The sequence below is a fragment of the Erpetoichthys calabaricus genome, chromosome 13, assembly GCF_900747795.2.
Source record: "Erpetoichthys calabaricus chromosome 13, fErpCal1.3, whole genome shotgun sequence".
Taxonomy (NCBI): Eukaryota; Metazoa; Chordata; class Cladistia; order Polypteriformes; family Polypteridae; genus Erpetoichthys; species Erpetoichthys calabaricus.
In genome coordinates, this window is record NC_041406.2 from 144,594,721 (window position 1) to 144,620,934 (window position 26,214).

The 26,214-nt window shown below is 41.7% G+C and overlaps 1 protein-coding gene across 1 annotated transcript in view; it reads right to left on the minus strand.

Annotated features, from left to right (window-relative positions):
• The window catches only part of LOC114641885 (fibrocystin-L-like), a 169,815-nt gene that overhangs the window by 7,628 nt on the left and 135,973 nt on the right, over positions 1-26,214 (minus strand). The window contains exons 61-74 of the mRNA XM_051935585.1: positions 25,296-25,399; positions 24,635-24,764; positions 22,842-22,963; positions 21,739-21,829; positions 21,137-21,285; positions 18,505-18,627; positions 17,344-17,455; positions 17,113-17,229; positions 14,623-14,788; positions 11,764-11,996; positions 8,230-8,397; positions 4,184-4,341; positions 2,519-2,654; positions 128-469 (exon numbers count right to left, since the gene is read on the minus strand). Coding sequence (XP_051791545.1) covers positions 128-469; positions 2,519-2,654; positions 4,184-4,341; positions 8,230-8,397; positions 11,764-11,996; positions 14,623-14,788; positions 17,113-17,229; positions 17,344-17,455; positions 18,505-18,627; positions 21,137-21,285; positions 21,739-21,829; positions 22,842-22,963; positions 24,635-24,764; positions 25,296-25,399 — 2,151 coding nt within the window. The remainder of the gene's footprint in view (positions 1-127; positions 470-2,518; positions 2,655-4,183; positions 4,342-8,229; positions 8,398-11,763; positions 11,997-14,622; positions 14,789-17,112; positions 17,230-17,343; positions 17,456-18,504; positions 18,628-21,136; positions 21,286-21,738; positions 21,830-22,841; positions 22,964-24,634; positions 24,765-25,295; positions 25,400-26,214) is intronic.

The following is a 26,214-nucleotide window of genomic DNA, read 5'->3' on the forward strand; positions in this document are numbered from 1 at the left end:
GGACTGACTTTTGTTTTAAGCCCTCGGCTTGCATTTCTCTCACGCCACGACATAGAAATTTTAATGGTCTCCTTGCAGTGTCTCCTTACAGCCATAATGAGGACCCCCTGAGAACCCCTCCACATACCTGCAGTTGGCGTCTGAGTGGCCTGTTGACTCGGCGGCTCTGCTATCTGCACCTCCACGTTCATCCCAGTTTCACGCTTTCGCCGGCTGCTCGCTCGGACTATTTTGGTGATGCGTATCTTGCTTGTAGGGATCTTCAGGAAGGCAGCTAAATTTTTAATAAGGTTTGGACCAAAAAATTCATCAACAGTCATGAAGGGCATATTGAATGAAATGAAGAGAAGTGGTGATGTGCGGACCACAATGGGAGTCGAGCCTCGGACTAAAATATTTAGCATTTTGTAGTCGCTGTCAAAGTAATTTGATCCAGAAATCGTGGAATTCATTTGAGGAACAAACTGATCTGAAAAAAAAAAAAAAAATAAGCAAAGGCACAGTTAGTGTCACTGAATTACGAGTGACGGTCATGGAGAGTTACAGGTGAAAACACACATAAAACTGTGATGGAGGTTATAAGGCCATAAAGAGTTTACAAGAGCATAAAAACAGATCTGTTGAGGAAGGAGTCGTCACCCCAAGCATTTTATAAAAGTTACAAAATGATGTTGAATGGTTTTCTGATGTGCTGACATTTCTTTTATGCCTCAGATTTTGTGCCACCCGACTCCAGCCAGCAGTGTAAATACCCTAAATGTCCTCCACATGTGGGGCACAGCCCTGAAACACCACCTTGTCTGCAGATGACAGTGACAAACAAGTCAACCGTGGCAGCACCAGGTCATATTTGAATAGGATGGCAGTGCATCATGGGGCACACTCACACACATAACTTTCTCTGAGTATTCCAGGTTCTTCCAAAGTTTAGCCTGTGAAGTTTCACTTAAGTGGTGACTCTGAATTGTTCTGGTGAAAATTCATGTGTGCCGTGAGATGGACTGGCCTCCCATTCAGGGACGTCTCTTCCCCTGGATTAGATCGACTTCATTAATTTGGTATGGACTCACAGGAAAAATAATACAATCACTCAAAAGATAGACGTGTATTGTGTGGAAACAGCAAATCAAATAGTATAAGTATTTAGTCTGGGACATCATGAAGAAGCACTGATTTGCCTGGTAGCATTGGGCAGTGAAGACCCACAGAAGCACTTCTTAGCACACCGTGGAGGACTGAGCCCATGGCTAAAAGTGCACCAAGAAGATGCCCCTGGGAGGGGATTTTTCATGACAGCATTCACTTTTGTCACCATCCTCTTTTCCATTACAGCTGCAAGTGTGTCCAGGGTTAGCCCTGTGATCGAGCAGGCTTTCCAGATAAGTTTGTGTTGTTTGATCTTAGGAGACTATTGCGTAAAACAACACACTGGCTACTATGGAGTGGTAAAACATCGGCAGCAGCTCACTGCATACATCAAAAGATGTGAGTCTCCTCGGGAAGTCCAGTCAGCCCTGGATCATCTTGAATGGTGCCTGTCCAGTTTGCTGTTTATGTGAAGCCCCTGTACTTGTAAAGCTCTTCACCATTTCAGTGTCCTCCCTCTGAATGATGACTGGTCACAGATACCAGTTCACCAGCAACGCTTTTGTCTTGCTGACGTGGAGCTGCAGCTGGTTCACCCTGCTTCACAAGTCATCCACAAGCCTCCTGAACTACAATTTGTCTCAATTATTAATGTAGCTTATGATAGAGGAATTTCTGTAAGTGGCAAGCACTGGTATTGTGTGGGAAGTCTGTTGTGTAGAGGGTATAGAAGAAGGCAGACAAGGCAGTTCCTTGAGGTGGTCCATTGTTACACACTACCATTTCTGACGCACCACTCCCTGAGCCTCACAATCTGCTGTCTTTTGGTCAGGTAGTCCATGATCCAGGAGATGGTGGGGGCATCAAGATGCATTGCCTTGAGACCTTTTTTTTTTCTAGTCGATAAGGCAGATTGGTGTTAAAGGCACTGGAAACATTAAAGAACATGAGCTTGACCGTGGTGCCAGCTTTATCCAAGTGAGAGTTGCCACTGTAGAGATCAGAGCGTCCTCCACACCTGTCTGTGTCTGACAGGCAAACTGCAGAGGATCAAGATGTTCTGAAGACAGAGGTCAGAGCTGTTTTAGGACCAGCATCTCAGAGGTCTTCATGATGCATGAAGTTAGAGCAAGTGGTCCGATGTCCTTTCTTTGTCATTGTTGCCACACACGATGTTTTTCACAGCTGAGGAGCCTTCTAAAAAACTCAGGGAAAGGGAGAGCTCTTGTGACTAGTAATATGAAGATGGGTTATGGAATTATAAATGTTAGTCAGATGGATATGGTAGCCAGTCCTGAAGCCCACCATTGCCCTTTTTATACTGCATCTCCCCATCTTGTTCCTTGTGTGGTGGCAATATGGATGTGAATACTGGAAGAATGATAGTCAGTCACACTAACAACATTAAATGAGAGGACAATGTGGCACCTACCAGGATAAGTCGGGGAGCTGAGAGTGTAATCAGAGTGATTGCTGTTCCATACTGCATTTGTCGGAGCAACCAGTAGATCATTGGCGTAAACGTCTAAGCGCTGAGGATTCGAGTAAAATATTGATACACGTACAGCCTGAACATAAAAAAGAAAGAATTTCCAAAGTATAGTTATACTGCTTGGTGACAATATTCATGTTTTCCATTTCATTGGCATGGCAATACATGCCAGAAGGACACCAGAGTGATCACTGTGCACTTCCATCAAGAGCAAGAGAATAAAAAACTCCACATGCCAGTGTAGGTGGGCATCAGACACCATGGAGTGGTCTACCATAATAATACATGTGGGTCCCTGAAAGTAAGCAGCTGAAGACACCAGAAAACTTGAGAGGGGGAGAGAGAAGGAGAAAAAAGTAAACTCTCAGACCCAGCAAAGGCTTTCCTGGGGAAAGGTGGGACTCTAATGGGATAACTGCGCCCAGAATCCACCTTTCACAGAGAGGGGGCTTCTAAAGGTGGTGATGCATGGGTGGTCCTGAAATTATAATACAGGAGTCCCCTCTCTACAGAAGTGTCCTGTGCAGCTTTATGATGCTTCATCTGAGATCCTCTGCATATCTGGTGGGGTGGCATTGGTCTGTAATATTAAGTAGTTCCTACATTTTCTATTAAGTTTTACCTTATATTTCAAAGCAAAATGTAGAAAATTTTACAAACACATGGACTTGACGAGGAGTGATCCAAAAATCTGAGGCCTGAACCTGAAAGGGCTGCTTCATGGTGCTGATATTGTAAGTGGTCCAAGATGATCTCCTGTGTGCTAAAACAGGTGAATTACAAACTACTAGCACTTATTGGTTTATCGTGTTCTGAAAATAGGAACTACTCAATGCCAATAAAAATGAAGCAGGACAAAAGAGGACAATAGGAATAAGACCCTCAGGTCTTAGCACTGGTTTCTTCCAGGGGGCTCTGAAGAGCCACACTTGGACACTAGCTTATGCTACCATCCCACCTCTGCCCATTTTGAATGGTCATGCAGGAGCAGCACAGGATCACCCTCTGGGCTCATCTGAGGTGTGTAATACCACTCTGAGATGAGAGGGGGCGCAGGCAACTAATCATGTCCTCATCTGTTCCCTCCACAACGCCAAGATGTTTTTGTGCATCGAGGGCAGCTGACTTCCAGTCCACCACCTATAAGTCTCGACGTGTCATTCTGTGACCAGAACATCCTGCAGGACGGAGCTCCGTCCTCTTGACATGTGTTTGAAGAATGCATCGTTTAAGTCCTCAGACGCAACCTGAGCTGATTTCAGTTTTGAATCTGTGTCACAGAGCTCCTTTTTGTTTTATAGTTTGTGAAAAAGCTTTCAAGAATTAAATGGGGAGGGCCATGCTGGCCCCCCAACCTTTATTTATTCTTTCTGACTTGTTGTTCCTCACTTGACCACAAGTGGAAGGAGCAGAACTGTGAGTATTGGGGTGGAAGTGATGTCATAGTTCCTTGTGATTCTTTTCCTCCACTGGAAGGGCGGAAAAGGAAAGGCCAATTAGCTCTGGTGTGACACTGTTTCCTGTCCCCGAGTTTACTGGGGGGAAAAAAAAACTTTGACTTGAGAAATACCAAACTTAATCTTTTAAAAGTGGTGAACGGCCTACCTTGGAGTTATCAGCATTTAGCAGCATCAGTCGAAGAGACTGGGGAGAGGTGCTTGTGAAGTAAACCGAAAATGATTTGTTGGTGGCCACAATGGTGTGGAACGTCGAAAGCCTTCGGCGGCAGCTGTAACCCGTACACCAGCTGTGATCTGCGGGACCTGAAAAGAAAAGAACAGCGAGATACAGCGGGTTTGAATTTTCTGACGTGTGGTGCCAGCAACATGTACTCCTTATCTGAGAAACAAACGACCTCTGGAGCTCACCTCATCCTGAAAAAGGCGCTGCTAGCGAAATGTGACCTTTTTTTGCCGTAAAATGCATTTCATATTTCATCACTGTAACTTTCAGTTATTTAAAGGGATACACCACCCACAAAGGATATTATTTTATGTGTTGCTTGCTCCAAGGAGTTTGTACTGGCGGCATAGAAAAACATCTCAATCTCATGTTTTTGTGGACAACAGAAATAGTAAAGTTTCTGATTAAACAGGACCCAAATGTGATCAATATGGGACCACGGTAAACAATGTCCTTGAAAAAAAAATGTCACGTTACTCATGTCACGTAATTCGCACATCAAGTCATCCAGTCGTATACTCACTATGTGCGAAATGCAGGCATCTGTATTAAAGTAACTAAGTAACTCCGTAAAATAAAAACAGTGGTCCACAAGCAGGAAAGCCCTCTGAATTGAAGGCAGGACTCTTGACCAATCCTTGAGGGAGAGAGGCAGCTCGTTGTTTTTTTTTACCAAATGGTCTTTTGGGAAGATTTAAATAGTAAGTACAGCTCTGTGAGTGGGATAATTCGAGGTATAAAAAGAGCTGCCTTTAGCTCCCCTCTCAATTTCGAAGTTCCATTATGGGTTTTTGTGGCACAGATTTTTGATTTCGCTTCTACTTGTAAACTGGACTCCATGTTCAGTTGTTAACATCATTTTGTATCACTCATTTTGTTTTTCCCGTGCTGCTGTCACTAAGACACAATGACAGTTGCTGAGGAGTTTGGTTTTGTAGTTTGCATGACTGACGTCATTCGCGCGCTGCTATGAAGATTGGCACATTAGATGTGTCTGAGTGTGTGGAGAAGCAAAATGTAAACCCTTTGTGTGTGACGCTACTTAAATTTCCCATGTCCTGAGTTTCGGCTTCTTTTTCTTACTGTGATTCTTGGCTTACAATTTTTAATCAGATGAAGACTAAGTTTGAATCTTGGTTACGACTGTCTGGCTGGTTTAACGTTTCCTGTCCTGTCTGCCTTTACTTGTGTGAAGCATAACAGTGAACAATTGCTGAAATCATTTCTGACTTTAATATTCCTGTTTAGGTTTTGCTTTTGTATAGTTAAAATATTTCCTTGTCTTTTACCCAATGTTATTTTGTTCATTATGAACATTGCCATTTTGTGTTGCAGCTGTGCATCTATGTTGCAGTTAAAAGCAAACCAGATGTGTGCCCGTGTGACATCACCACCACGATAGGTTGATAGCTCAGTGTTATGCCCTTCCTACTCATCTCAGATTGGACGATGAATGTGAGGTTTAATGCACACATTTCATTTACGACTTCACGGTGTCACATCAACAACAACAACAACATTTATTTATATAGCACATTTTCATACAAAAAGTAGCTCAAAGTGCTTTACATAATGAAGAGAAGAAAAATAAAAGACAAAATAAGAAATTAAAATAAGACAACATTAGTTAACATAGAAAGGAGTAAGGTCCGATGGCCAGGGTGGACAGAAAAAAAAAAAAAAAACTCCAGAAGGCTGTAGAAAAAAATAAAATCTGTAGGGGTTCCAGGCCACGAGACCGCCCAGTCCCCTCTGGGCATGTGCGTGAATCAGGGGCATTTTCAGATAGTTGCAGTTCTACCCCGAGTCACTGGATGGAGCTGTCATTTATGCCTTTCCCTTTTGTGTCCTCAGAAAATGAAGACCAGAGTCTTGAAGAACATTGATGTCACTTCTCTTTCTGCAGGAAGTCCCACCTCCTCCGGTCGAGCATTTTTAACAGCCAGCCTCACCGCAGGACGGTAGTTAATCTTAGAACTCACATCTGCCTAAGAAAGGTGTTTCAGGATCAACACGCTGGTGGGAAACGTTTTTGCTAATTTTATTCTTTCTTTGGCTTACCTACCCGCCATATTAAGCAGGGTTCACTGATGATGCCCTAACCCTCTAGTTTAATTTCTGCTTGTTTTTGTAATGGTTAATAAATTATTGGCAGGGAAATTTTAGCCATACATTTAGGATTTGGTTTGGTGCTTTTTTTCTGACCACTTGGTGACAAACATAACCTGGCATGCAGATGATTGTCTCACCTTCTGGTCCTCAGGAAAACATCCTCCGCTTTGTGCAAGCAGAATATCCAGGAGATGTAAGACGGCAGCACTAACTCTATTTTGTTCTGTCTTTGACATTTTGTGTTGTCTATGATGATGATTTCCATGCCCACCACATCTCAGCGTCCACTGCCCAGGATCTCAGCCAAACATGCCAAGCTGGAAGCTAATGCTAAAATGGCAGACTTGCTGTAATTCATGATCGCCATTCAACTGAGATGCTTTTCACAGGATGTTTGGTGAAACCTCAAGTATCGAGAGCTCACAGGAGGAACCGTCAGAAGTCGACATTGTGAGGCTGAATAAACATGTGGGCTTGAGCTTGAAAACATGTGGCTACCAGACATCACGGCTGTGCTGCTGCCCTACACACAAGTGCTTCTCAAAATGCTGTTAGATGAGTGGTCAGGCCTAACTGACGTACCGTCATTCCTGTCAGATTACTGATACAAGATAATAAGCAACTGTAATCAGATTACTAGGACAGTATTTTTTCACTTAAGAAATAGAGCAAAAGTTAGACCTCTTATAACATTGCAAGATGCTGAGAAATGAGTTCACGCTTTTGTTTTCAGTCGACTAGATTACTGTAACGCACTCCTCTCAGGGCGACCCAAAAAAGACTTCAATCGATTGCAAGGAGTGCAGAATGCACCGGCTAGAAAATTAACTAGGAAAAGAAAATCTGAGTACATCACACCAGTCTGAGCGTCACTACACTGGTTACCTGTGCCATTTAGAATTGACTTTAAAATACTGTTGATGGTTTGCAAAGCCATCCTATATTTCAGAATGTCTTACACCTTACACTCCAAATCGTAACCGTAGATCTTCAAATGAGTGTCTACTTAGTATTCCATGAGCTAAATTTAAAAGAAGTGGTGAGGCGGGTGGCCTTCTGCTGTTATGCACCTCAAATCTGGAATACGAGTTTACCAATTGAAATTCACCAGGCTGATACAGTGGAGCACTTTAAAACAAACTGCTGAAAACACATTACTGTAACATGGCTTTCTCATAGCTTCATCTTACGTTTAATCCTGATGCTCTGTATATTCAATTAATTATCATTATCATTTCTGGTGGCTCCACAATCTGTACTGAACCCTACTTTCTCTTCTGTTCTTTTTCCAGTTTTCTGTGGTGCCGATCTGCACCAGCACCACCTGATCAAAGCACCGCGATGTCCCTCCATTGATGGATTAAAGGCCAGAAGTCCACATGACCGTCATCATCAAGTTCTACTATGAGAACCCTGAATACCATGTGGACTGATTGAGGTCATTGATGTTAGGTAGAATGCCTAGAGGGGGCTGGGTGGTCTCGTGGCCCCCTGCAGATTTTGTTTTTTCCTCCAGCCATCTGGAGTTTTTTTTTGTTTGTTTTTTCTGTCCTCCCTTGTCATCAGACCTTATTTTTATTCTATGTTAATTAGTGTTCCCTAATTTTAATTCTTATTTATTTTGTCTTTTTTCTCTTTCTTCATCATGTAAAGCACTTTGAGCTCCATCGTTTGTATGAGAATGTGCTGTAGAAATATGTGGTGTTGTTGTGATAAGCACACTTTCAAGGACATTGTCATTGACATTCCTCATTGTCTAAAGCCCTGAATTCAGTCCTCCAGTAATCATAAACTCCTCGTTGCTGTCATTTCTGTTTCTGTCTGGTGATTTTCATAATATTCAAAAAGTTTGTTACCATTGAGCAGGTCCACATAGCCGTCTGCAAGCACTGCCACCGGAGAGAGTCGCCGGGTCTCCGTGTCACTGTCAAGACTTTCGATCACCAGCATCTCATAGTCAAGAGTGAAGCACTTGTAGCTTTGCCAGCTTGGCATGTAAGTGCAACTGGGGTCTCTGATTACACCTGCAACAAGAGGAACATGTCACACACTACTTGTAAATGAAATGTGTCCTAAAACTGAAGTCCGATTTTACAATTGTATTATGATGACATGCAAAACTGTTTCTTGATACTGCAGTTTCAAAAGAATAATACTCAGGCGGTGGTTCTTAATTATTTTTCTCACAAACCAAACTTGCCTTTGTAGCATCTTCGAGACCCAGTTCATAACATTCGTCGTTGGGGAATTGCTACAGTCAGTCTTACTTGAGCTGTTCACGGCGACCCACTACGAGACGCTTCACAATACGTATGAGGTCTGTTCCCACTGAATCTTATTCATGGGTCACCAAACCTGTGCGCCCTAAAAGGCAGTAACTGCTGTACAGTATGTATTAGGGTGACCAGCACAGGTCCCCTTTGTACCACTGGATTCCTTGGAGCCACTGAATTAAGCGGATTTGGCTTTGTTACTGTATGTTATGTCAATAATTCCCGTACATTTATTAATTTTTCCAAGTGCTGCCATTAGACTGGAATGCTTATCCCTGTTGATTTTTCTGGGAGAGAAGTAAAAAAGCAAATTGTAGTTGTCACCGGGGAAGAGTCCCTCAGAGTGACACTGCCTCTTACAGCTGATCATCTTCCATGAGACGGCAGGGGAAAGTCAGCAATTCAGGACCTTAAGATTAAGTAGCAGAAAATGAGAGAAACTCCATTCGGCCAAGTCTTCTAGCTGACGGGATTATTGTGTAGCAGTAAGAGTCTCTTCTCCCATTTAAGGGTAGGACTGAGCAGATAGCAGTCATGGCCAGGAGATGAGCCAAAAACCAAGTCACGTAACAATCTGTGGTCAAAAGACTGAAAGTCAAAACAAAATAAAAATATCTAACCAAGAACGTTAAGCGGAAGTGGACGTTTTCAATTCCAAGCTAATAATAATAATAATAATAATAGCTAATACATTTGTTAGTCCAGGGTTTGTTCCTGGCTTGTACCCGATGCTAGCTGGGATAGGCTCCAGCAGACCCCCGTGACACTGTTCAGGAATAAGCAGGTTAGAAAATGACTGACTGACTAATACGCCACAGAGTTTGTGTCAAATATCCACAATCTTGGACAACATGAAAGTCTGTGAGGCCAACTTTATTCTGTCGTAATGATGACGCCACAAACCACAGCTTCTGGCCTAGAAACCATTAGGGGAAAAAAACAATAAACTGCGAAATGAACATGAAAGTCAAAAAGAATCATAGAATTAGATTCTGGCCATTACAAATTCTACAACTGTCAACACAAAGGGAGCATAATGGCAAGCCCAATGTGAAATTATAACAGCGTCTCTCTTAGTGTTGCTTTGTAAGCATTGCTGGTCATTGCAATTACATAAAATGCTGCAGCACATCCACCAGGGTCCACTCTATAAGCTCCACCTGCTTGTTGACCTGAATAACCAATCGTGTGGCTACAATTCATTGTACATAGAATGCAGACACAGTTAAGAGGTTGATTTGTTGTTTGACTAAACACCAAAAATGGCCACGATGTACCATCTAATCCAGAGATTCTTAACCTCTATGGTGTCATGAGCCATTTCCTTTGAGGAGAGGCACAACAAAACAAGTGTGTGACTGCATAAAATCATTGAAAACAATGGGAACTGGTCGCTACAAAACAAGCAATACTGCTCAGTAGAGCAGGTCTGGTGTAGCGGAGCCCTCGTCCAAGTGAGACGCCACCTTCCAGGGATGGTCAGCTTTTACAGGATTCTGACCAGAAGAGAAGTCAGTTGCCCTTAAGGGGTATCTTTGTAGTGTTGTGGGTGAGAAAATAGACAATCTGTTAGTGACAGCACCCCCTCATGTCCCGGAGTGGAAGTACACACCTCTGACGAGCCCTGATAAAGGGTATCAGGACAGTGAATGCATTTTGTTATGCATTTGGTAACAATTTTAGGAGCTGTCTACAGGTAAAGTACGCCCAGAAAAAAGAAGTAACTAACCAAATATTAAAACGTATAGGATGAGACAGCATGGTAGTCAGAATACTTTTAGGTAAAAGTTAAATATTTCCTTTAAACCAGGAGCCAAAACTGAAAGGCTAACCAGAAACTGATAAAAATAAACATTGCAAAAATCCTAACTCTAACTTGGAATTTTGACCCCAAACTGTCCATCCATCCATCCATTATCCAACCCACTATATCCTAATTACAGGGTCACGGGGGTCTGCTGGAGCCAATCCCAGCCAACACAGGGCACAAGGCAGGAAACAAACCCCAGGCAGGGTGCCAGCCCACCACAGGGCACACACCTGGGACAAATTAGAATCACCAAGGCACCAAACCTGCATGTCTTTGGACTGTGGGAGGAAACCCACACAGACACAGGGAGAACATGTAAACTCCACGCAGGGAGGACTCGGGAGGCGAACCCTGACTGGTCTCCTAACTGCGAGGCAGCAGTGCTACCCACTGTGCCACCGCGCCGCCCGGCCCCAAACTAAATCTAGACAAATCATAATTTACACTTTTAATTTGAAAATAATTGATCCTACTTTCATATACTAGGAACATGCATACCACTGTCATTTGATGGCAGAATGAAATGACTTAATACGTCATGTGGCCAAACAAAAGATCAACAGAAAATGTCAGCATCCGTATTACAATAAGAAACAGAGTGATAATAAAAAATTGAGATGAGAAATATTCCAAAAATGAAACTAAATGATTTCACACGAGTGAAAAATAAGCTTCATCACAAAACGCAGATACTTAACTCAACAGAGCAAAATAATGAAATCATGTTTTCATTTCAGGTGTGTCACGCATGCACCTCAGAGGGTCACCTTCAGGGCTCCTCCTCCAGGAAGAGAGGGGGCGCTAGCGCTAATCATGTCCTCTCCCTTTCCCTCCACAGTGCTGAGAAGACGCCCAAGTGAGGACATCTGACTCCGCCCCTTCTGGTGTCCCGCCCACAAAATTCAAGCCATCCGGAAGGAGGCGTCTTTGGCTGACTGAGTGACCCGGGAGGCAGCTGGCTGGGATTGGCTCCAGCAGACCCCCGTGACCCTGTGGTAGGATATAGCGGGTTGGACAATGACTGACTGACTAATTGGAGACTTCAAAGTAAACGAGGAGGACCGAGGAGAACATTTACGCTGTGGAATTGTCTGCAATTTACGTTAACGATTTATAAGGTAAAACACTGTAAGGATGCATTTATGACTGGAGTGTTTGACTCTCCTATATTGTCACTTTGGACATTGCTTAGCTTCAACACGTAAATGCTGTGCTTTATACTTTAATAATGAGATGATGATTTTGCTAGTTTAAACTGTACAGCTCAGACTGTTGTTTTAATAAGGAAAAAGAAAAAAACCACAAACCTTTATTTGGTGCGATTTCATTAATAGGAATCCGACTGCCATTCAGGTAGGTCAGCATGACTTTTGGAATTCTGTAGTCCCCAAGACCATAGCGGGTATCGCCGGCCCACTGGTACTCAGACTGGGGAACGACTGTCCCACTCTGGCCCAGTAAGGATCCGTCCAGGTCTTTCAGCAGGGTTTTCCTTTTCGCATCACAAGTCATATCAACGCACTTAGAGGGGTTCACCAGACTGGAAGACGAGGAGAGACAAGAAGAGCAGGGCCTGAAATGTCTCGATTTTTAGACTCAGCTATGCACAAACCTTGTGTTTCATCTGCAATATCCTGATTTGTAATCTTTGACAATTGGCTTATTTGGTTAGTGCTGCCTGACGGCTCCTTGGCTTCAGTTCCATTTCCAGCTTAGGCATTATTTGTGTGGATTTCCCTTTTTCTTGATGTGTGCTTGTGGATTTTTTTGGTGGTACTTTAGTTTCATGTCAAAGACATTTATATGTATATAACTGGGGATCCTAACTTACAGTAGTGTGTGGACACATTGCTCCCTGTTGCTGGCCTGTCCCAATCCTGATGCTGCTGGGATAGGCGATGTGTCTCTGCAGCCTGGCAATACACTGGGATAAAGTTTATTGAAAACATGGGCCACGTACTGTACGTGTTTTGTTCTGTCACCGATGGTTTAGCAGAAATTTATAAATAAGGTAGCAGAAGGAGAGACGTGAGCCAAAAAGCAAAGAATCATAACCCGAGGAGTCAAGCATACAGAACCCTAACTTGTCAAAAATAAAAAGAGCAGAAGTCCATCTACCGGGAACACTGACTAAGTTAAACACACACTAATCTTTCTCTCGTTTCTCCTTAAACGCAGACAGATACAAAGTGCAAATCATGACCTTTATACCTACGCAGCAACTGCCGTGCACTTCTCTGCCAATTACGTAACAACACGGTAATAACAAAATTCTCTATAAACAAAATGGCAATGAAAATGCTGCACAAATAATTCAACTATGCAAAATAAATTTTATTTTAAAATTAAAACAAAGGAAAATTTGAAATCTTCATGTTCTAAATTCTATGGAAAGGATCAAAAGGTTTATCAAGAAACAACAGGAAAGCGATGAATAATTAAATTTGTAACCAAATCTTAAGAGCTATGACCTCTAAGGTGTCTGCATTGGAGATTTTAAGTATTTGTGACATCTACTAGATCAGGGGTGTCCAAACTAAGGCCCGCGTGTTAACTGCGGGCCGTGGTCCATTTTTAATTGGCCCGCAGGAAATTCTAAAAGTATAATGAAATATGGCCCACACATGAAACTTGTTCTTAACTGTATTGTACTTCTTAGGTTTAACACAAGGCAGAGCTACTGTTTTGATCATGGCAGGGTCTTCACAAACAAGCGCAACCAAAGAACAATTTTGCTACGGGTGACCAAAAATGGCAGAACCAAAGAAACGCACAACAGCAAGTGAGTGTAGAAAATTTCAGACACGGTGGGAAAATGAATATTTCTTCCTAGAAGTCAAGGGCAAATGAGTCTACTTGAATCTCGATGAAACTATTGCAGTGATGAAAGAGCATAATGTGCGTCGACACTACGAGACCAAACATCCGACCTACACGTCCTACGCTGGTGATGAGCGAGAACAGAAAGTTAAGCGAATGGCAGCCAGTCTGCTAGCTCAACTACAGGATTTTTTCTGTGCTAACAAAACACAAGAAAATGCCACATTAGCCAGTTAGGAGGTCGCACAACTCACTGCCCGTCGTGGGAAACCTTTGTCAGATGGTGACTTCATAAAACAGCGCCTCACGAAAGTCACAGGAATAATGTGCCCAGAGAAAATGCAGGAATTCAACAACGTTTGTTTGTCCAGAAACGCAGTTGTGCAGCTAGCTTAAAACATCAAGTGTCAGATAAGGCTTGTGCTTTTGATTTTTACTCAATTGCATGTGATGATAGCACTTCGAAATACAATAAATGAAAACCCAAAAATGAAGAGCTGTGATGTTGTTTTTTCTTTAAGCATAATCAATTATGAAGCATAATTTACTGATATTTGATTGATTTTAAGGCTTAATACACAGGATAGACCTCACCTCTAGTGGGTGGCCCAGCCCTTCGTATATTTCTCTGTATGTGGCCCCCAGTGAAAAAAGTTTGGACACCCCTGTACTAGATAATAAAACACTAAAGTCCCTATTAGCAATCTGATTGGTCAGTTTGGTTTAGGTAGCGTGACATAAGAGGAAGTTCATGTGTGAGATGCACAAGGATGAGTAAAGGCGCACCCTGAGAGAGTCGCCTTCAAAGATGGCAAGCATAAAACTGAACAAGAGGTAAGAAAAGGTGCCTCAAAAATGATGACTGTCTGAGAATCTGGCTTTACGGGGATACGCTTGAGAAAGGGAGCATCTGTGAAGAAACGTTCAGACAAACGTGAGTACTGAGGAAAGGTGCTGAAGGTACACGTAGGATGAGATAGAAAACATTTCTAAATTATTCTATTAGCTTTCTTTGACAGTTACCGTGGCTAGTTTGTGATCGTTATTAAAAGTGAGGGCATTTTGAGCTGCTTACTAACAGGAACGCTTTCTGAGTTGTGCCCCACCATAAAGGAATAAAGTGATTTAAGAAAATTGAAATGCATGAGTAGGCACATTACCCGTCTCCTGTCTCAAGACATGTTTCTCATGTTCCTGTTTCAGTAACTATCATCCATCTAATAATCATGAAACAATGGATTTTTATCAAGATTCTGTAACTAGTTACAAATTAAAAAAAACAATCCTTTCATTTTCCTAATAGGGTGGAACTCAAGTGCAAGGTACCAAGTAATGAAAGTTCTCACCTGAGTTCAGGTCGGTGTACGAAGGCGACGGCGTTTTCAGTGCTGTTGATGACTTGAATCCCCATTACGTGTATTGGATGCTGCAGGTCCTCGTTGTTAGGATTGGTAATGAACATGACGTTTATCTGTCCAGAACAGACATTTCTAAAGCCAGCAAATGTAGAGTCTTAAAAAAAAGAGAACAAAGTACACATCATATCAGACAGCTGCCATGACATTTTTATTTTTTTCGAGATGGCTCCACAAATGGTAGCCTGTTTAATACAAAGTGTCTAAGATAAAACAATGTGGCCATGGAGAACTTGCAAGGTGATGAGTTCAGCCCCGCCATTTCACCCAGGATGCACCATTACCACTGATAGTCTCATTTTTTTTTTGCCCTTTTTAACTTTCCCATTGTTTAATTGCTACTATTTTCACATTAATATGCAGCCAAAACAGCGTGGATTCTTATGAATTCAGAGCCCTCATGTGCTGCTGCAACTAGGTCTGCAGACACCTGATGGAAGCTATAAAAGATCTCAGTTTGCCTAAGCTAACTTCTGTGGCATTGCTCTGAGAGTTGGTCTGTTTATGAACCTTAAGCTTATCGTGTGTATGATTAGGTTTAATGTTAATAATTTAGTATACTTTGGTACATAACTGCGGTGGGCTGGCACCCTGCCTGGGGTTTGTTTCCTGCCTTGATCCCTGTGTTGGTTGGGATTGGTTCCAGCAGACCCCCGTAACCCTGTAGTTAGGATATAGTGGGTTGGATGATGGATGGATGGATGGTACATAAACTGGGTGGGTATTGAGGCTGAGGATTCTGTTCCTTTTATTATTTGCTTGAATTTTGCACTGTTTCAGATGTTGTATTTTGTTTTGCTATGTCTTGGACAGCCATTTTAGGTCCTCAATTGCTGCTATTTTGTAATCCCGTCATTAGGTCTGCCGCCCTGCATTTTTACCGGTATGGCTTCTGAAGTGGTGTCCTGTGCTTAATCAATGTGACGGGATAAAAGGATGGCTGTGACGTCATCTCCTTATCTGACCTGCAGAAAGCAAACTCTGCCTTGTGCAGAACGTCTCGCATGTTACTTTCGCTATTAACCTCTTGTTTGTTCTTTCGACCTCGAAACGTATCTCACGTATCTCACGGCTTCAGTTTTCTTTTGCTCTCGTACCCTTTTTGTTTTCTTAAATGCGTCTTCCTGTTGTGATAAAAAAACGTTTATTTGCCAGCACACTGACTGAACATTGTGTAGACTGGCTGTATACATTATATTGGTCAGCACCAAAAACCTCCTGCATAAGAAAATCGGTGTACTCAATTAATAATAATTCATTACATTTATATAGCGCTTTTCTCAGTACTCAAAGCGCTATCCATACAGGGAGGAACCGAGAAGCGAACCCACAATCTTCCACAGTCTCCTTACTGCAAAGCAGCAGCACTACCACTGCACCACCTGGGAGGTTTAGGTGTGGTGAATTTGTTTCCAAAAATGAAATTTCTCTACCACAAACTATTTCCTTGAAATCAAATTCAGTGAAAAATGTTGTTTTGAAAAATTTGTAAAAACTATGTTGAATTTGTTATATACACAGGATATTACTTAAAGTATACTTTGAGCTGAAAATGGCAGACTCCCTTGTTTTTCACATTAGTTAAGGTTGAAAGAAGCCAGAATCTGCTACCCATTTTTTGATGTCAGTTAGTATTTGTTTTTCTCTCTTGTTTATATTTAGAAGGCTAGAAATATGCCCTTTTATGGTCTAGACGTGAGAATGTTATTTTTAAAATGTTTTTAACAGAAATATACAAGGTCAGGTTGTTCCATTCATTGTCTTGACCTGCCATCAGGTATGCAAATGAGAACACGGCCTGCCAATTATAGAGACAGCCAAGTTGCTAGTCTGACAAATTTTTGAGAGATGTGAATGGTAATATATAATCGACAGAGGGAGATTTGAAAAGCACTGTGTAATAGATAGAGATGTAAAGGCACTGTATAATAGATACAGAGATAGAGAGATAGATGAGTGGAAGGCTCTATATATTACATGTGAATAGATAGATAGGAGAGGCACTATGTAACAGAGATGTAGTAGATACATAGAATGGACAGAGATGTGAAAGGCACTATATAGTATGTGAATCCTACTATATAATAGATAAAAAGAGATGTGAAAATCACTATATACCAGATAGAGATGCAAATGCACTATATAATATATAGACAGATAGATAATGAACGGCACCATATAAGGAGAGCATCAGGTAAGTAATGCGTGCCTTCCATTAAATTAAATGGCGTTATGTATTTTAACACACTTTATATTGGTGCTGTAGAGTAGAAACACAATGACGTATTTGCACCGATTTTATCACTAAGGCTTACTGGAGTATCATGTGGGTGACATATGCAGGACAGTCTAGAGAGTAACACAGATTTTTAACCCTTAATGTGCTGAATGTGTAAGATGTTCTTTTTTATGATTTTGTACCTTTAATTGTCACAAGTCCACTAATAGCAGTGTAGCTTGTCAAGCCAGCATGAGGCATAGAAGGCGCTCCATTATACTGTGAAGCAAAAGTCGGCCAACCAACTGCACTTCTGCCACCTGTAAAAATTGAAGCAGTAAATATGAAGTTGGACCATGGACCTTCTAAGGAGGTTTTTTATTTTTTATTTTATTTTTACTGGTGTATCTTAATAGTCCAAGGATTTTAATTACCTTGAAGTGGTCTTGGGCTCCTCTGTCCCGCTGTGTACTGAATATTTATATTACTGGCTGTAAGAACATCTGAACAATTAAAGTCCGGACTGCTTCCCACAAATAGGGAGTTCTGAAAAGTAAAAGAAATTAATCCTGTAGGCACCTCCACATACAGCTGTTATTACCCTCAAGAGATACAGGAGATAAGAATACTTTGATCAGGAGATTGTTATTTTTTTTTAATGGCAGGCTAATTTATAAACTAGGAGAGAGACAGGGGTCAAAATATCTAGAGATCAAATGTGTGAACTGCTGCACAGAGCCAAATGTGAAATGCCAAGTCCTCGTTGAAATAAACAGAGCCGCTCCTAAGCTCTTCTTCATTTCTGACCTACAGTATGAGGTTTTTGTGCTCAGTAGGCGCTCGTCGGACTAGGCAGGCACTCAGACTGAGTGCTGTACGATCAGGGCACTGAAGAAAGGCCCACTGTAGCATCTTTGTATTTGCTAATTCTCTGTTAGGGATTTGTAGAAATGTTTGTACAAGATTTCCTCTAACTTTCTGAGCCCTTTTTTTATCAAGGCGACTCAGCTGCAAGTTTTGTGCCTCCTATACATTTTTTAACTTTCATACAGCTGACTGTTGCCTGACATTAGTGGCTTCTATATGTGCTGTTTAGTTGTAAGAAATGGACATGCAATGTAATCAAAGTCAAGATGACCTCCTCTCTCAGTTGTTTCAAGGCCCGCTTGTCATCTGTGGTTCTAAAGCTTTGCCCCTAACTTTGACCAGAGTTGTACAAGATGTGACGCGATTGTGCCCACTGTGCGTATGACACCATGTTTAGTTATTGCACGGTATGCCAAAGTGTTATTTACTTTTGTGTGTCATGACCATTTTAGGTTGTTATTTATGAAGGTAATATCAAAGTCGATGGTAATATAGTAAAAAAAAAAACAACAAAATTCAGTCTTGCCTTGGGCTGTAATTAATTAGTCATAATTTGTGGTCCCTTTGTTTTTATATAAGGGTTTGCAAAACGACTGATCGTGAATCAAAGCAGAAAACAGAAATTGATAACGTTCACTCAAATTAAAGTTGCTTCTGAAGAACTCTAAAGTTTCAGTCTTCTATAAGTAGTTCATTAATGACAAAGGACAGTAAAAATTAAAGCTTACCTCGATCTGTATGGTCTTATTAGAATATTGGTGAGACACGGCGGGTGGAGTGTAACTCATAGGCATGATGCCCATTCCATTGTCCACTAATGTTACATTGGAGATCTGCACATTCATGTATGTCTGCAAAAAAAACAAACAGCAGAAAGAGCTGCCATTATTTGTGGACGTGTAGCCATGTGGCACGGTGCCCAGTGGGCAACTCCATCACACTCTCAGTCACCAAACATGCTGTGGAAATGATGTGCAAGTTTTATGATGCTAGAAATCTTGACAGAGGTGGGCGCCTCCTCCACAGAGCCCAGCCAGCAGCAGTGAATTATTACTCCTGGGACTTGTAATCTAACTAGGGGTCCCAGTCCTTCACCATCAAAAGCAATGAAGAAGAAAAGACAAAGAGAACTCACTAAAGCTTACAGAAGAAAGAAACTGAAAAACAAAATGAATGACAATAGACCTATTAAGAAAATTTTAAATAAAATAACTCAACAGAATAACAGAAATAGAGTAGAAAAAAGTACAAAAAACAGAACCCTGGGGTGGGACTCACAAAAGAACATTAAACCACCACGGTGTGCCAAGAAGTGCCTCTGGGGGTCTCTTCTACCCACTGCTATCAGGCTGTTCAATGTTTCCTCCTGATGTCTCAGACTAAGTACTTATATTCTTTTAGTTTACTTTGATATTTCTGCGCAGTACACATTGATGTATTTATTTATGTATTGTCATGCTTGGGTGGCATTTTAAGGGCTGTGGAGATGGTAGTTACTCGCCATTACCAGGGGTTGGCGCTGCACTCTGCTGCCTCTGCAGAATTGAAGACTGTCAGTTGTTCCACCGTTGACATCAAGTTCGGTGTCCGCCCTCCTAGACCCGCCCCTTCCTGCCAGGGACTTATATCAATGGAAGTTATGCCATATTTTTCCATTCTGTTTTGGACTTCTGCCTGAAAAGACGTGTCTATCATCTTTGTAAAAAGATCAATTCATTCATTTGCTTTACATTACACTGGGTCATGGCTGTTTTCTGTGTCGGTTCTTCTCTCTTACAGTGTGTGTTTGTTGCTTTATTTATTCATCTATCTATTGATTAATTGTATTATGTAGCCTGTAAGTCTGTATCTTTGTTTTTTTTTTTCATTTCCGGTGCTGTATGCATTTAAATTTCCCTTTCAGATTAATAAAGTTTATCTAATCTAATTTAAATAAACCAAAGCAAATTTCTGGCAGCATTTTGGGATGAAAGTGTATGGGGTGTATCTGCTGGTTCACTTGTCTCTTGGCTCCACTGTGTGACCTTATTGCTTAGTCGGTTCACATTTCCAAAATGTACAGTTAAAGGAAACCCATCACCGGATTCCGGGCCGTGTGCAAAGCCAAGTCATCGTGCAGATAAATGTATAAATATTTCAAGATGTCCTTAAATGCACCCCCAGATATCTCTATATGGTCATTTGGTTTACCACAGACTCTTAAAAACTGAGTTCAACCTGTGGTAGAGCGCACCGGAGCACTGAAACGAGGACCAGGATCCTGCGATAATGGAGATCCCAGATGTTTGGTGATCAGAAGTGCTTTTAACCACAGCTGTTTTTTTCCCATAGTGTGCAGACTAAAAATAGCTAAAATTCTGACACCTGCTTAATCCAGTTGATCCATCACTGGGCCCACTCGTGCACACAAACAAACACACACACACCTAGAGTCACCCACAGTCACCAGAAAAACTAACGTCCTTGCCTTTGGGATGTAGAATGCAAAACTACTTCTTCTTCTTCTTCTTCAACCACGTCTATGTGTGGTCCATGTGCTTCATCACCTTCTCCACACAGCTCGGTCATGCACCTCCTCCTTAGTCAGACTTTTTTCCATCAAATTTTCTTTGACTTTATCCATCCACCTCCTCTTTGTCCATCCTCACTTTCTCACCCCCTGTACCTCCATTCCCGTCACTCTTTTGCTCACATATTCCTTATTTCTCCTCATTTCAACTCCATACTACTTCAACTTACTTTCCTGTACTTACTTAGATTTCTCTCCCACTTTTGGTGTTCCTCTGATGGTCTCATTTCTTGTTCTATCCTTCTTTGTAACTCCACGCAACAATCTCAACATTCTCATGGCTGCCACCTCCAAATTCTCCTTCTGCTGCGCTCCCTTCACTGCCCATGTTTCAGCTCCATACTTCAATGCTGGTCTAAAAAGCCTCACCTTTGGTCACACAACACTCCTGATACCTTCTTCCAATTGCTCTGTCCACCCTCCACTCTGTATCTCATTGTCCATCTTGAGCTACCACTGATCCTTGATATTTAAACTTCTCTGCTCTTTTCAGTGGTTCTCCCAACATCTGAATCCTGATCATCATTAAACCTCAGATATGCTGTCTTTCTTATTTACCTTCAGCCCTCTATCTTCCCAAACCCTTCTCCATCCATCCATCCATCCCCATTCTTCCAACGTTCTCTCCACTTTCTCTTATCTGGTGTTACACAATACAGTGTCATCAGCAATAATGGGTTTTGGTCTTTCATCCCATGACTCAGCACATCCATAACCACATCAAATCAATCCACAGCCCACTGTGGACTTCAGTATTTAATCATCTTGTTTGATATTCAGTTAAAAACTACCTGGAAGTAAATTCCATAATCCCAGCATTTCCAGACAGTGAATCCTTGGATGAAGGTGCAATCTGGTAGGCCGTCTCCATTCAAGTAGACCCCATACAGGCCTCCGTGGGCCTCATTGTTGCTCCAGGTCTCAGCTGGATTGAAAGTGCCTGGAAGGAGAGCAGTTGGATATAATTAAATTGTTAATAAAATGAAACGTCTCGAGTATGAAAACACAATAAGACAAAGCAAAAGACACAAGAAGCAGAGGCCTGCTAATGCAACAGCAAGCAGAGGTCTTGTAGAACCCTCAGGTTACTGCAGCCCTAAGAGCCTCTGCTCCTCTGTGAACCTGCACTGGAAATTGAAATTAATGAATAAGGAAATGGGTGGGGGAACAAAAAACATCAAAAAAAAAAGAACTGAAGACAGGACTGAGGCGCTGATGCTGCCCTGACATTTCTTAATTTTACAGCAAATATTTCCTTTTTTAAAATATTCATTTATATGTCACTGGTTGTGTTCATTTGAATATTCACATTAACACAGTAAGCTCATGAAAACAAGAATGTGTTAACTTTATTAGGCTTGTAATTAATGTTAATGAAAGTGTAATCCTTCACCTGGACACGGCTCTCCATTAATGCGATATCCGCTTCTCTCAAAACCGCTCACAATGTTGTCCTGCAGCACAGTGTCGGCTCCCTGGTTAATCTGGGCACACGGAAAGGAGATGCAGTTACGGCAAGAATTCACTGAACTCCAAGAAAACAGAAATTAACTGAATAACTGCACACAAAGTGACTTGAATTGAATGTGCACTAACAAGATACCAGCAGCTAACAGAGTCACCCATAAATCACATGAGGGTTTGACGTCAGTGGTTTTATGTCGGGGCAGAGACTGGAATTTGTGGTTGTGATTTAGGCAAGGATGATAAGTGGGTCTTAAGAACAAAATCCTAAATATACAGTAGCTCTCCAAAAAACTACACTCAGACATAACTGAACAGTCCTGGTACTTAACTTTTATGGCAAATATCTTTTTCTACTTTAAATAAATTATTTTCATTTATATAAATTCTTCCAGTGCACTGAGCAGACAGTAGTCCATCCATCCATCCATCCATCCATTTTCCAACCCGCTGAATCCGAACACAGGGTCATGGGGGTCTGCTGGAGCCAATCCCAGGGCACAAGGCAGGAAACAATCCTGGGCAGGGTGCCAACCCTCCACAGGACACACACAAACACACCAAGCACACACCAGGGCCAAGTTAGAATCGCCAATCCACCTAACCTGCATGTCTTTGGACTGTGGGAGGAAACCCACGCAGACACAGGGAGAACATGCAAACTCCACGCAGGGAGGACCCGGGAAGCGAACCCGGGTCCCCAGGTCTCCCAACTGCGAGGCAGCAGCGCTACCCACTGCGCCACCGTGCCGCCCAGACAGTAGTATTTTACATTAATTCTGCTATATTTCCCTCTAGGGACATATAAAGAACGATCTATCTATCTATCTATCTATCTATCTATCTATCTATCTATCTATCTATCTATCTATCTATCTATCTATCTATCTATCTATCTATCTATCTATCTATCTATCTATTAATTTTATAGTTTCTTTTACATATCTATCTATCTATTGATCTATCATATGGTGCCTTTCTCTATGACATTGTGTAAATACATATAGCAGTAAATTAAAGATGAATGCTCACCTCAATGGCTGCATGCCACAGGGTGTAAGTCGCTGTCTTTTTTCCCTGGTATGATCCCGGCCACACAGTCAAAGCCACAAGGTTTCTTCGAATTTTGCTCCCAATTCCCTGATCAAGAATACCTGCAAGGATGTAGATAGATAGATAGATAGATAGATAGATAGATAGATAGATAGATAGATAGATAGATAGATAGATAGATAGATAGATAGATAGATAGATAGATAGATAGATAGATAGATAGATAGATAGATAGATAGATAGATAGATAGATAGATAGATAGATAGATAGATGTTTTGAGTTCTGACAATTTCCCCTTGGGGATTAAAACAGTGTACCAAAATACCAAATATATACACCATCATTTGACACCATCTGTTTGGCTATACTGTATGTTGGTCACAAAGTGTGCAAGTCATTGCACTTGAGGCTCTGTGGGTCTGCTGTAGGACGTCGGTATGCATACTTTAACTGCTGGTATCACACATGAATCTTCAAATCTTAGTGTCAATATGCCAGGTCCGTGTGACGCAGTGTTTCTCATTTACTGGGTCAGGCTATCAGGTTGCCATTATTGGTTTGCAAGTGGGTTGTTGTGGCTAACCTAAATGATCAACAGTGCCTTGCAATTTGTTTCCATCACTTCTAAGTGGGCTTGTTTCACCAAGGAGGTGGTTTGCAATTACTGCTGGTCAGTCATCAGTGACTTTTAAATGGCAAAACTGGGTGCGGGCCGAATACATAAGAATTAGCCACATAAAGCAGCACCAATCAATACAAGCCTTTAGGGTTTTCCAACAGCTAGAAAGCAAATGATACCCTATGAAATAATTAATTAATATTAATGAAAGATTTATTACTCTGGCTTGGTTTAGTAATTTCTAGAATGTTGTTACTCCAATGTGTTCCTATGGGCTCCCAGGCCTGAGTAGGAGTCGCCTCAACTTGGTTGGCTGTAAATCAGTGCATGACTGTATAAATGGAGAATATAAAAGCAAACGCTTCTAAATATGCTCAATTGTATATATATCTGAATACTTGTATGTATATGTTGTATGCATTTATGGTGTTTTTGAGTGTGTATGTGTCTTCTTGTTGGGGCTGTATCATTGCCATATGTCCTATGTGAAACTGTCACTGTAGTGTGTACTACACCCTGTGCCATGTATACATGTTCACACGTGACAGTGAAATGGAATCTAAAGGTGAAGGTCAACTGCGTCTGGTATGGCCATATTAAGCAACAAGGAGCCACCAGCAAAAGTGAATATTAGACAAATGTGTAGTTATAATTGTGTTTTGGGGATATCTTTGAAAATTGTCCTGATATATTGAAGGTATGACTTTGCGTGTGTATGAGATGGGGCCCAGTGATGGCCTACTGCTTTGTTCCTGAGGCTGCCTGGATGGTCTCTGAGCCAGATTCTGCACCCTAATGGGTCGTGTTGTGTTGCCAGTGTCTCTGATATCAGCCGAGCTCCTGAATGGTGGCTGCTTCAGCGTGTTTCTATGCTTGTAGGCAGGTCAGTCTCAAACACAAGGAGTAACGCCGCTTCAGTTCACACAAGGGATTTGTGTAAAAAGGATTTAAGAGGTCAATCACATGGCGTGGAACCAATTAACAGTGTCCAAGCCCAGTTGGTGTTCTAGTGCTGGTTTTGTGATTGCAGAAGAACCTTATAGACAAACTGGATCCATTCGTGTATTAACTCTTAAAATAAAATACATTTCAACAGAACCCTTAAGAAAGCAAATTTCATCGATGTCTCTGCACACACACATCCTTCATTACCTTGGCCGACAGTGAAATAAATGATGTTGTCATCCACACTCAGTTTGTTGGTTCCAAAGATGCCAATAGCTGGTGAAAACCCTTGGTGGAAAGAGCAGCCTTGGATGTAAGATGTAATGTTTTCAGAAATCTGAGAATACATTTAAAAAAACAAAAAGAGGATTAAAGAAAATGAGCGATCCCGTAGGATTTAGAGCTTTAGAATAAAATCTTTATGATCGTAATGACAGTAGAAATCCCTGTATAGGCAGCCGCTACATTGTTCATTTCCTACTTATGTTATCAGTCTGGTTTATTTTATAATAAATTGCCTTTTGTGTACTTCTGTGGCCTACTTGGTGTTGTTTGGGCTGGGGCTCAGCTCAAGAGCACCTTCTACTGTTCATTATATTTATTGGTTCAAACTCAGTAATGGTGTTTGTACCCTAATGCCGACACATTACGTAGTCAAGCAATGCCGACTTTAAAAGCATCAGTCCATCAAATAGCGTAGTCGACGTGATAATGTCACACGTGCAGTCAAAAGGTAACAGACAACAGCAACAATGTGTAAAGCCCCAAATCACACAAGGAATTCCCCAATGGGCTTTAACAGGCCCTGATTTTTGACAGCCCCCCAGCCTTGATCCCCTAAGAAGACAAGAAAAAAACCTCAACTTACCTCCCCCATATTCATGAAAACCACTGAATATCGGGGGTCACTGTTGGATACGTATCCATTCTGTCCCGTGTGATAGAACTCAACATTGCTGAGTCTTGCGGCTCCTGTGGTATGGAAGAAGATTTTAGGTTACGCGAGTCTTAATAATAATATTAATAATAATAATACATTTTATTTATATTGCACTTTATATTTTAGCAATCTCAAAGTGCTACAAAGTAGAGTCTTAGTGTCAAACACTGTGGTCTACTGCTGACGCACCACAAGATCAGTGATTACACTTCCACTACTGACCACCTAAGTAACACTCAGCATGTCACCTGCCAGAGCACACATCTTGGAAATCTGGGAATTGTTATACATGAAAACATGAGACACTTGACAAACGAGAGGAGGCCATTCAGTCCCTCGAGCTTGTTTGTTGAACTAATAGCTAAGCTGTCTCATCCAGATCCTTCTTAAAGATTGTCAAGGTTTCTGCTTTGACTCCGTGTCTCGGAAGTTTGTTCCAGATTCCCACAACTCTTTGCAAAAAGAAATGCTTCTTGATTTCAGTCCTAAATGCACATCTCCTTATTGTCCACTGCTGTCCTTGATTCACTGTTTAGGTGAAAGAATTCTGTGGGATGCAATTTGATGCCTATGCGAATTTTGAAAATGTAGATTAGGTCCCCATGCAGTCTCCTCTGCTCGAGACTAAACAGGTTTCATTCCCAGTAGAACATGTCCTGAAGTCCTGTGATACACCTGGTGTCTCTCCTCTGCACAACTTCAAGGGCTGCTCTCTCTTCTTTGTGTCATGGTCACCAGAGCTTCACACAATACCCCAGACGCTACCGTAAGCTACACAATACTCCAGATCAGTGTTTCTCAACCATTGGGTCACAATCCACTTTTAGGTCACGTGCGGCTACCTGTG